At 46.9% G+C, this 12,508-nt stretch overlaps 1 protein-coding gene across 3 annotated transcripts in view; it reads left to right on the top strand.

Annotated features, from left to right (window-relative positions):
• ZNF76 (zinc finger protein 76) overlaps window positions 1–12,508 on the top strand; it is a 284,758-nt gene that overhangs the window by 170,306 nt on the left and 101,944 nt on the right. For all 3 annotated transcript variants that reach the window (XM_069633474.1, XM_069633472.1, XM_069633473.1), the window contains exons 8-9: window positions 2,128–2,253; window positions 3,118–3,297. In XM_069633474.1, coding sequence (XP_069489575.1) covers window positions 2,128–2,253; window positions 3,118–3,297 — 306 coding nt within the window. The remainder of the gene's footprint in view (window positions 1–2,127; window positions 2,254–3,117; window positions 3,298–12,508) is intronic.

Here is a 12,508-nt window from a genome sequence, read left to right as displayed (position 1 = left end):
TCCTTTGACTTATTTCTATATGATTCTAAATGCCACAGTGTTATATTAATGTCCCCAGCACCCTAGGAATTGAAGTTACCTGAGGGTGTAGCTAGTGTCTGAAGGCTATCCCAAAAGGGTATCTACTGATTTAGAGATACTAAGAGTGTGTATTGCATGAAGTGTATTTGAGTGTTACTGTTATATTGCTCCCTTCTGAAGAAGGCTTATTCTATCTGACTGATAAATTAATAATTGTTTATGCCGGAAACATTGAGTGTAAGAGTTTATTTGAATACTTGTAACTGTAAATCATTGACCCCTCTTGAGATAATCCTCTCTGCTCAATACTCTACCAAAACTGTGTAGTACAAGCTTATACCAAAGGTTGGGTTTCCTATACCTGTAATCAGAGTTCTTTGTAGTGTTCCCAGAGGGTACTGCATACAAACGTTGCCTAACACTGCATCTCACCTGGGGTATTTTCCCCCAGCACAACCCGGGCTCCCCTACCCAGGTGATCTCGCTTGTCCGCCCCCAGGGTTGGGATCAGAGGGCGCCAGCCCTTCCGCGGCCACCTGTCTAAGGGATTCTCGAGGTGTGTTTGGGAGAATACCCACAGATTTCTCACAGTGAATATCAGGAATAATCACCCAGCCCAGAGCCCTCTGTGCACTCAGTGGATGTTTTGGTGACCACTGTTCCACATGGCAAAACAACCTGGGTAAGCACAGGCTTATTTGCCAGGTGCAGTTTACAGGCTCCAGTGCCCAAGGGCTTGCACCCTGAGCCAACAATGAGCCCCACGATCAAGAAAAGTAATGAACAACCTTCCCACGACTATAAACGTCACAGCAGAAGTGAGGAATCCACCTTGGAAGACTCAGGAACCCAACATGATGGCTCCTGACAGCTCAGTAGACAAGAAATTAGACCAAACTAGCTGAAAACTATCTCAGGACAGGGACAATGGCTGGATGTTCTCTCGCACATCCCATGCAGCAGATTAGGTGGGTGTTCTAGGTGACTGCAGCAACCCTCAGCGTAGCAGAAGATCGTGGTGGTAAACTGCAGTAAGCGAATGAGGGGAAGCAGCAGGAAAATTTAGGAAGCCCAGACTGGACCTGCAAAGGCAGAAATTCTTGTCTAGAATATGCCCAAACTACTGCACTCGGCCAGTATGGCCAATTTAGTTATAAAATGACATAAATTGAGGCAATTGAGGGAAAACTTCAGCAGGTCAGCATACCTGCTTCTTCCAAGGTGCAGAACAATATCAGAAGAGTTCTGTGAGAACCAGGCAGAGCCTTAAGTACCATTGCAGAAGGAGGGTGGCCAAAGGCCAGCCCCACCAATCACTAGAGGGTGCTGGGGCAGAGGATCAAATGACCAGCCATACTGGTTGGTCAATAAGGCTGCCACTCAGCCTAGAATACACCCATCAGAAGTGAGAATGAGAGCCCAGGGATCACACTGACCTAAAGCAGTTTGAACCAATATGTGGGCTGCACATGGTCTGAACAGCCATCTTGAGCCTTGTACAAGGTTGCTCTGAACAATGGGAGCCCAAAATACAAAATGGCTGAGAGCAGGATTTAAAGAATAAACACATTTGTGCTGAAGTGGCTACCCAAAAGGTACATTGGGCAACCAATGCTGTAAAATGTCTGGCACCCATTGTGGAGACAAAGCTAAAGTAGTGCTGCCCCCCAACTACTCCCTAAAGCCAATGTAGGGATACATGTCATATAACCCTGGTTAAATATAGGGTGGCTAAGAGGCACTGCTCGGACAGGTTGCCCTAGGGATGACCCAAATAAGGTATAAAGGCTTGCAATGGAAGTGAAAGTTCTACTTGCCACCAAAAATCCAAAATAATTAAAGAGGGGTGGCGGGGGAGAAAACGTTTGAGGGCCCTAAAGTGTCCCTAGAATACTCAAAAACTGGATTTCTATCTTAATAGTCCCAATCATTGACACTTGGTGGCGATTCTGCAATCTTTCCTACCATCTCTCCAGCTTATTCTCTGCAGTATATTCTGTCCCTTCTAAACAGTATCCTCTTTCCAGTGTCCTTCTCCTCCTTGCATTATTCCTGCTAAGCATGTCTCAATTTTCATTAACCTATTGAAGTCCTTCCTCTTTACAGGGTATGGGCTGAAGAGCCATGTCCGAACCCACACAGGGGAGAAGCCGTACAAGTGCCCAGAAGATATGTGCCATAAAGCGTTTAAGACATCGGGTGACCTCCAGAAGCATGTGCGAACACACACAGGTGAGCAGGTACATGGCAAAACATGTACACTTCTGGGGAACAGGGTTTAGTTGGAATCTGTACAGGCCTACACATATCCCTCAGCCTCACTACAGCAGTACATAAATGTGCCAAGCATATCCTTCGCTCTTGGCTAGAATCGCAACATTGCTTGATGTTTGTCCATTATTAGTCCATTGTAACCCTGTTTATGGGGCAACAGAGGTCCAAGAAAGAAATCCAAAGTGTCAACGGCCATAGGGCTGGAAACGGCACAGCACTCATTAAACATAATGCTGATGTTTGGCGTCTGCCATGCAAATGGTTAGCCCAGCATGCCCTCGGGTGAGAATATTCATTGCAAGCATCCTGTATGTGCAGAACAGAAACACCAATTAACAGTAGCAAACCTATGAACTGTGTAATTGGTAAGGGCCCGAATAGGCCATTGGGATAGTTTTATTTATACATAATGTTGCAAGGGAAGACTAGGCTGATGGTGATGTTTGGATTGGTCCTTTTTATTCGGATACATTAGGTAGGGTTTCCCGAGGACCGTCACATTTTGTTGAGCTCATGTGTGAGCTAAGGGTTCCCCACAGGGACACGCAGCATATCTTCAGGTAATGACTGTCTGCTCTCTAGGGCTCTTTTCCTTTTACGGTGAGGGCTGTTGACTTAATCTGCTAGCTTTTAAATTCTCTCCAGGTGAGGTCATGGACTCACTCTAGGCATTCAGCGTACTTCTTTTGCATGGTGGCTCCCCTGGGGCTCGAAATAATATATCCTTGAAGGAAAGAATGCAACACAGCCGCATTTGAGCAGTCTACCCTCCTGATGCGACATTAACCTGCCTGTTTCAATCTCTTTTCTCGGTCTGGGAAGGTGAGCGCCCTTTCACATGTCCCTTTGAAGGCTGCTCCCGCTCGTTCACCACCTCAAACATCCGGAAGGTACACATACGAACACACACTGGGGAGCGACCCTACATGTGCCCAGAGCCTGGCTGTGGGCGAGGCTTCTCCAGCGCCACCAACTACAAGAACCACATGCGGATCCACACCGGTGAGTTCTAAAACTAAAAGATGGACAGGGGTTTGTGAGCTAAAGTGTAGACCTAGCCAATTAACTGCCATCGAGGGATAGTGATGCGGACTGATGTGTAGGGATGTTGATTGAACCAATGGGATGCTGACTTGGTCTTGGGGAGTCTGTAGGTCTAGCTTCTGAGATCAGCTGTAAGTGGAAAGTTTGAGACCATGAATGGGGTGTAAGCTAGGGGTGGGGTGAGGACCAGTATTGTGATGGGAATGGGGTCAATGTGGGTGTGGTTGGTGATGAATAAAGTTGTGGTGTGGTCTGAAGTTGGGATATTATAAGGACCAACGAATGAGGAATAATCTGTGCCTATCGGCTTGTGTTGGGGAGAATTCTCAGAAATGTGCTTATTCCTCTCTAACTTAGAGACTCCCAGATCTTTTGCTGGACTCTAGGACTTTTAATTTCTAACCTGGAGAGATTGAGACCTTTTTCCCACTCTCTCGTATTTTATTCTGTGATTTATACTCTGTGTTTCTTTTGACTTTGTAGTCTGACAAACTCCATAGGCATAATCTTTGCATTGTGACACACACAGCACCTTCAGTGCAGTGGCACAGGGAAATCTCTTTGGTTTCTCAAAGGTTTAAATACCTTCTCTTGGTGAAACTACTGTTTCCAAGAGCAGTGAAGTGAAATTGACTTTCTAGACACAGCATACACTATCTTACAATAGGGTGCTGGAGGGGTTACTTAGTATTCCCTTTGTCTAGTTTCTCAAACATTTTTATGTTACCCTTTCTACAATTAATGGCTGGTGGCAGTAGTTTACTTTTTACTACCATTGTTTATTTTTACCGCGGGCTGCGTTCGCAGCTGCAGTAAGGTGCCCGTTTTGTCAAAATGGCCCTGGTGTTTTTTTGCCGTTTCTTGTGAGAAAGGTCCTTTACTCTGCGTGCCAAACCAGGTTTGGTCCCTTTGTTCGTTTTGCCCTTGGCACGAGTGAAGCCTGCCTCTGGCTCCAGTATGTCTGGCAGGGGCAGGAAGTGAGGGAGGTGCCCGAAACTCTGTACTTAATCCCCTTGGTTACAGGAATGCACACAAAGGTGATTGGCCGGCTGGCTGTCCAGCAAGGACAGCCACCCTGCTGTGTGATTGACATCTAGGCTTGTTCGAATGGGAGAAACCTGCATAAAAGGCGATGCTTTTGGAAGGCAGAGTCGACCACCAGACAAAGGAATCCGAAGAACTTGGAAGAGACGCCTGCTGCAACTCCTGGACTGTTGGTTTGCCAGGTGAAGCCCTGTTGCTGTGCTGAAGCTCAGAATTTGTTTCTACTAGAGAAGCCCTGCAAGGACGACGACTTCCTTTGGGTTGGTGGGACCAATCGACCCCAAAGTGAACTCGTTTGGAGATCCTCTTGAAGCTGGCTGTACTACTTCTGCTGCTCCTACCGAAGCGCCAGGGGAGGAACACCAAATCTAGTTGATCGCTTTGAAGTCGGCCCTGAGCGCCAGGAAGATCCTTCGGACTTCCCTGAAGCAGGGCTGACCAAGCCTGAGCCACCTCAACAGAGTGCCAGACCCCAGATGCGAGGAAAGTCTGAAGTGGTATCCGAGAATCGCAGTGTTGCTATTTGCTGTCAGACACGAGGAGCTGAAACTGCAAAGTGCAGCTGAATTGAAGTTTGCCCATTGCTACCGCTGACCTTCCCATTGCAGTGCAGGAGTCCCCAGACGTCCTCTTGTTTCCACGCTTCTGGCCCAGGAACACCAGGATCTGCAGAGATATACAGGAACAGAAGCCAGCTGGAACTATTTCTTCTAATCTAAGGTACTGTAAACCTAAGCGGACTTACCTGTTGTGTAGCCTTACTTGCTCTCAGTTGTTACTTGTTTTGGTTGCCCTTGCAGAGTTGCTTACAGCTTTGCCCCCCACAAGCCTCACAGCTTGTGGCCCTTCAATTGACTCTTATTTCTACAAACCTTCCTAAAAACATTGTGCAAGACTTTAACTTACCTGCAAAGAAGATCTCCAGCTCCCCTAAACTTTGCTCAACTAACATTGGCTGTCCTGGCTCACTGAGAGACTCTTCTTACCTCAGACTCTGTGCCTTTACCTTTCCCCCAGGAAAGTGTAAATTAACAAGGGGGGGGGTCCTGGGAGTCCTTCTGCCAGACATCAGTCCTGGTTATGAGAGACTTACCCAGAGTGTTTAGCTCACTATCTTTCACAGAGAAGAAATATCCCAAACATATCAGTCTTTGTCCTGCCCTGGGGCAGTCCAGCACCGAAATGCTAGGCAATTCTCCTCTGAACAAGAGTACCAAACTTCTGGCAGAGGGACTCCCAGGACCCCCCTTGTGAATTTGCATATACAAGTAACTTTGGGTCTCACCCTAAATTACTAGGGGAGTCCAGACGTGGACCCCTTCCCTTGCTCACTATTCTTAGAGAGGCACAGCTCCTCCCTACTGATGAGGTCCATCCAGACCGAAACACGTGTCTGGGGGTACTGTTGGTACTCTTGTTCAGAGGAGAATTGCCTAGCATACTTCCAGAAAGCGAGGGAGGAATCCAAAACTGTGCAGCCCTTTGTCTTCAGCCTGAGTGCACGATTCCAGTTCAAACTGGGAGGCTGGCTGTCCTGAAAGGATTGCCAAGCCCCCAAGTTTGAATGTTGCAAGGTTGTTTGATGGGCTGGGTTCATGCATAAAAATCAGATCCTGGAAGCTGAAGAGGAAGTCGACCACTGGAACCAAACCAAAGAGGAAGATGAAGAACTTGCGGCTGAAATGATTTCCAGCGAGTGGAGAGCCTGCTGTGTAACCGGAGCCTGCTGTAGCACGTCCTTCTAATTGACCTGGGCACTCCGGAAAAACGACAACCCCGACCCAGAGCCTGATGACACCCACTAAACTCAAGAAGACCTGCATTTTGAGCCATCCCACACTGTGCTGCAACCTCGCGGGGCTGCAATACCCCAATACCCTGGGACCTCAAGCCATAGTGTGGTGCACATCCTTCCGAATTCTGAATCTCGCCGAAACTTCGTGGGCATTCTGCTGGATCTTCAGAGGCACGATTCCAGTCCAATAAATCCCCTCACCAGAGTGCTGGACCTTGCAAATGACAAGAATCCGACCAGTGATATTCTGTCTACCTCTTTGCTCCTAAAAAAGGCGCCAAATCCACAAAGCCGCATCCAGCCCTTACCTAGAGCCTTCCCCGTGATCCTTGCTGCAAAAGTCCTTCCAATGTCCTGTCTTCTGACTTCTTGATGATGGAATTCGACGGCCGGGTTTTTGGCAGCAGATCCTGAAGTCATCCAGCTGCAAAATCGTCTTCTGTGCTGAGGTACTGTGCTGGCTTGGGTATTTACTTACCTTAAGTCTCTTGTGATTCCTGTGTAGTTGTGGGGTGTTTTCTGTGATTGGGAGGCCTCTCGTCAGGTTTACCCAGGCCCACTGCCTGAATCCTCCTAGGGTGTCTTCTCTGAAGCCCCTGGACCTTCAACTAACTCTAAAGTAATTACTTGTTCTAACAGTCTTCCTTAGGAACTCAGACTTTTGCTACTTAAGAACCTATCCTGACCTGGCTGTTGGACACTAGACACCTTCTGCCACTGAGTACACTTATGCTCCAAGAATAAGGGAAAGACTTCTAAGGATTGGGCCTTTTGCCTAGAAAAGAGAATACGTGTTTAAAAGTTACTTACTTGCAAAAGAAGTTGGTTGGTGACTGTAACTCTGAAAGTGAACAGTTACAAAAGTTAATACTTACCTTACCAATGGTCTGCATTCTGAAAAGTGTATGTAATATCTTTCTTTCCTTAGAAACTGTTTTGCCATTCTAACAGAAAGTAGATGTAAGGTTATATTATTCACCTGTGATTTTGGTTTTGCCTCTTTCCAAAAGTAATGCTGTTGGTCTCACATCACTACTGTTTGGATAATTGTATGAGTGTCCCCAACTGGGTCTTGCTTCCCCTGACTTGCTGTTAGCATGTCCAGAATAAGTCTGTCTTAGGTTTTATCTACCTAGAATAACTTTGAGTCATTCATAAAGCGTAACACTGGGTTTGCTTTGCCTGGTCTGTTGTAGACAGACACAAAAACAGTCTTAGGTTTATACCTGCCTTTATGTTGCTGATGGCTTCTGTAAACATGTTATAGGTTTTACTTACCTTGCGTACAACTGTGTTAACCTAAAATAAGTTAGTTATTGCTTCCCTTAGTCTGTGAACTGAAAAGCAACTGTAATTTAATATTACACCCCAAGGTCCAACTCCCCTAGCATAACTGTGTTATCCTGAATCGGAGTTATAGGTGTTTTACTGTTCCTAGAATAGGTGTTTCACTATTCACAAAAAGTATATTGTGCCATCGTTTTATTAAGTGATTTCTTTGTGAGCGTCACGGTACATCTGCTAGCGTCTACTACCCCTATATTACGGAAAGTAATCTAAACAGTAACTATTGGTTTGACTTCCATAGAACTCCTGTTGGGTGTTCCAACTTAGGTTATATGCTTTGGTCTGTGTACCTTCCAGTATAGTGTTGTGTTAATTGTGATTATATATAATGTAATAGTACTTATTTCCCTTAGGATTTATCTGGGCCTACTTGTATTTAAATAAACCATTTATTGTTACAATATATAGTGTTTCCGTGTTTCTTTGGACCATTGGTATTAGTTTCATTTGTACTGATTCTACAGGCCTCTCCCCCTTCTAAAATGAAACTGGCTGCTCTGTCTATGCTACCATGAACTCGGGTGGTACAGCCCGATACTTAGAGTGGAGTCTTGTACCGCCTCAGCTGACTGGTTTTACTAAGCCCTTAGTTGGACTTCAGAAAAACTGTCCTTACAGGCGTTCTGGCTGTCCGGCTGTGCAATCAACACGGCCAGCCCCCCACTGGGAGTTGTTTCCTTTCAGGCAAGGTGGAAGATAAAGGGCTGCAGAGTTTTTGGACTCCTGCCTCGCTTCCTGCCTTTCCAGACACTCTGGAGCCTGGGCAGGGAATCCACATGATTATTGCCGATGACAAAACGGCTACTGAGGCTGTTCCCGTCTAGAATGGCAGGGTAAGACCTCCAAAACAGCAAGCACACAAGAAATTACGAAAAAAGGAGCCTACCATTTTAGAAAAATGGTGGCCCTTTTGTGCATTACCGAGGCTGAATTAACAGCCTGCGAGTAATAAAGACTAAGTCATAAAGGTAAAAATACTACCACCAGCCATTCATATAAAACACGCAAATTTAACTAAATGTTACCAGGTAAGTAAGAAAAGGGATATATTGTATCCCTCAGCACTCAACATAAGGTGGGGTGTGCTGGCTCACTATATAAAACGTAAAGGTGGATGAAAATCCCTCTTTACTACTTGGGAACTGTAGTTCACCCAAGTACATGAAAGACATTAACAGGGGAGCCCATAGGGGCAACCCAGCCTAAACCCAAAAGTTGTAGGTAACCATAACTTCAACCATACACTATGGAGAGACATATAAATGTTACCCATAAAAAGAGTAAAAGACTAGGTGAGAGGGGAAAAAGATTCCCCTTCACATAGCCACAAGGGAAAATAGTTACCTAGTTGAAACAAAATGTTCTGAGGTTGACGGGTCAGGAAGATTTATCATTGATATGAACATCTTACCTAACAGGGGGCTGAGACTGCCTGTTCCCAATCCACATTCCCTGGTGCCAGAAAGTCTGCTGCTGGGCTGATTTAGAGATGGACAGCCCCTGGCTGTTTGAATGTGCCAGTTCCTTACCATTGGTGGTTTTGTACCTGCTTCAAGCTCCAATTCTGGATAAAAGGACAACTCCTTCAGATCTACGTTGGAGCCAAGATTCCCACGAAGAGCAGCCGCCCTCTGACAACCTGAGGACGACTCCTGCAGCTGACGAGGAGCATCTTCAGTGACTGATCCGGTGAAGCCATGCTCCACTCCTGATGTCAAGATCCTTGGCGGTGCTTGGACTAGTGGGGCCAACTAGTCATGATACCTGCCCAAGGATCTGTGCCAGCAAAGCCTGCAGAAGTTTCTCTGGACTTCCCAGTGGACTGACCAGCTACCTCGCTGCAGCCGTCGCCGTTCTGAGTTCAGCCTTGAAATGTGGTGGGTTCTCAGCTTGTGCTGTAAATTGCCTAGTCCTGAATATTCAGCTTGCCATCTTCAAGTGATGCACTGCTGAATCTGCTTTTGTGTTTGTCTCTGAAGGATAGCCAAGATGCATTTTTAGAATCTGGCCTGGTGGACAGATTTCAGGAGGCCACCCTAGTTATAGTATACAGGGGAACTTGGAGAGGTTAGCCAAAACCCAATCGAGGTAGCAATGGAGAGTTGAGTGAGTGGGTTCCTGTACTACAATGACTCCATACACTATAATTCAATTTAGATAGGAACGTAGAAAAATACCATATTTCTGATAGGTCCAAAACGCACACTAGAAAATGAAACAAGCAGGTAATATCACACACAAATCAATAATAAACATATACACAGTCGCCATAGGCTCTTAAAATGCATTCAATAAAGTTGATAAAATAAGCCAAGTGATGAAGTAAGATGGAACCAAGTCACAAGAATTATGCCCTAGCTTCAGAAGTCCAATCCCTATGACCAAAAGTCCCAGTGCTTGTGGTAGTGAATGTTCAAGAGAAGAGATGCAACAAAGTTACTAGTTATTAAAAATGTGCTCTTATCGTTCAGGTTTTACTGCCCAGGTGCTAGGACCAAAAAGCAGTCCCATGGAAGGATACAAAGAGAATTGTTCTCAGTGTTATCCTATGGAGACTGGGGGAGACAAATGCTTTGCGTTTACTTGCACCCATAACTCAGATTTTACACCCATAACTCAGATTTTCCCAGAGGACTAGATGTGTCGAATGGGGGTCGCTGGATGTTCAACTTATCGACATTGGTTCCGGTGAGAGGTGCCCAGGAGCTGTGGGTTCAATTACTCTTTCCGGTCGGGTCCAGGAGGAGAGCAGAACCCTTGGCAATGGTGAAATGCAGAAAGCACTAATTCAGACCTCTTCAGGAAACTTGACAAGATGGTGAGAAGGCAAGTTTCAGCAACAGCCACCCCACACAGGAGACGGCAGGCGTCCTTCCAATTGCGATTTGAAGACCTTCCAGTCTACTGAGTGGTCCAGGGACACTTCCAAAGGCTGGATCCTTGAACATGGCGAGACTGGTCCTCCCACCCCCAGTCCAGGGGTTTAAGCACCGCAGAGGTCCTTCGCAGATCAGGTGGTCCAACAGGGCTTCACTGGCCAGATGCACAAAGGAATGCTGCGCCTCTTCAGGAGTAGTCTTCGGATCTTCAGTTTGCTGTTCTTCTACACAGGATTCTTGGCTCCAACGCTGATCTCAAGAAATGGCAGCTGGAGTCCTCTTCTTATCCAAAATCCAGCCTGGAAGCAAGTCTGAGCCCACCAATGGTAAGGATCTAAACCATTCAAACAGCCGGGTGGGTCCAATCAGGGACCACTGTTGGTTTCACTCATGTCCCACCCCCAGATTTTCAGGCACCACGATTGTGGAGTGGGACCAGACAGTCCCAGCCCCTTCGTTAGCCGCACTCTTACTCACTCCCAAACACACACTCACTCTCAACATTCTCTCCCCCCTTCTTCCCCTCCCTCTTCCTCCCTCTTCCTCCCTCTTCCTCCCTCTTCCTCCCTCTTCCTCCCTCTTCCTCCCTCTTCCTCCCTCTTCCTCCCTCGACCCCCCCTCTACCCCCTCTCTACCCCCCTCTACTCTACCTCCCCACTACCCCCCTCTACTCTACCTCCCCTCTACTCTACCTCCCCTCTACCCCCCTCTTCTCCTCCCCTTCCCCCCTTCCCCCCCCTTCCACCCCCCCTCCCACCCCCTCTTCCTCCCCCCTCTCGCCCCCCTCTCCTGCAAAGCAGGAGCAGCAGAATAATTCCAGGTAAGTTCTACTAAGGGTCTCACAGTACCTTAGAAGTGAGAAGAGAATGTAGCACGATGCCCCAGCGATGCAGCTGCAGACCCCGGCCACCGGATTCTTGGTCAATCAGACGTAAGATGGTACACTGGAGTGGATCTCGCAGCAGCAGTCGAGTGAAGTGGCGCTATGCAAAGTATTCTTTGGGGTTCTGTGATTTTTGGCACCCTTTTCAAAGCACCATTGAAGAACGGTTACCGCCTAGTCGATTTTGTTATTTTTTTTGTGTGTTTTTTCCATCTCACTTTCTCGGTCCAGCACTCTGGTAAGGGGACTTCAAGGAATGAAATCTTGCTTCTGGAGATCTAGAAGGATTCCACCAAAGTTTCTGGAGGATTCGATCTTTGAAAGGTGATGCACATAGTGGCCAAAGGTCCCAGGGTATTGGCGATTTGCAGCCTGTGAAGGTCACAGCTCATTGTGGGATGGCTCAAAATGCAGGTCGTCTTGAGACTGATTGGACCCACCAGTCTTCAAGAGAGAGTCGTCCTTTGCAGGACTCTCCTGATGCTTAGAAGAAACAGTCAGAAAGCAGCGATTACACAAAAGGCCTCTCGTCATCTGGAAGTGCCTGTGGGTGTCTCTCCTCTTGCACCTCATAGTTTCTTCAGTTCCAGGGTTCAGCTTGTCTTCAGCCTCAGGATCCATGCCTCTTCTGCAGGAACACAGCCAATTAGCACTCCTGCACCATTCAAACTCTAGGGGGTGGCTGTTCAGACAGCTTCCCAGTTTGAACTGGTTCTAGACAGGCACGGCAGAAGACAAAGAACAATCTCAGTCTTCCCCTGTTTCCTGTCCACACATACTCCGGCACCTGGGTGGACTTTCCCCATGGAAACCTGCTGAAGACAAAAGTCAAACAAAGGCCTCCCCACCCTGCAAAGCAGAAGGACCAAGAAAGGACAAGCCATCTTGAATTGGTGAAAAAAGAACACTGTCACCATTTTGGGTCAATGGTGACCCTTCTGTGCACTACTGTGGCTGTGAGTACAGACTGGGAGTATAACATTGCAAAGAAAATGCTGGTAGGATAAAACTACTGCCACCAGCCATTAAGATTTGTTCGTCACTGTAACCACAAAGTTACAAGAGCAATGAGAAAGGAGATACTGCGTTAACCACTCAGCATTCCACATAAGGTGGGGTGTGCTGCTCTCACAATAGAAAATATAAGAAGAATGCTAAATCTCCCACTGTCCCTGGAACATATGCTCTCACAAGGAAAACAACTGAAAATAAAAGGGGAAG

This window comes from Ambystoma mexicanum, chromosome 13 (assembly GCF_040938575.1).
Source record: "Ambystoma mexicanum isolate Mex_15411 chromosome 13, UKY_AmexF1_1, whole genome shotgun sequence".
NCBI classification, from domain to species: domain Eukaryota; kingdom Metazoa; phylum Chordata; class Amphibia; order Caudata; family Ambystomatidae; genus Ambystoma; species Ambystoma mexicanum.
This window is presented reverse-complemented; position numbering and strand designations above follow the sequence as displayed.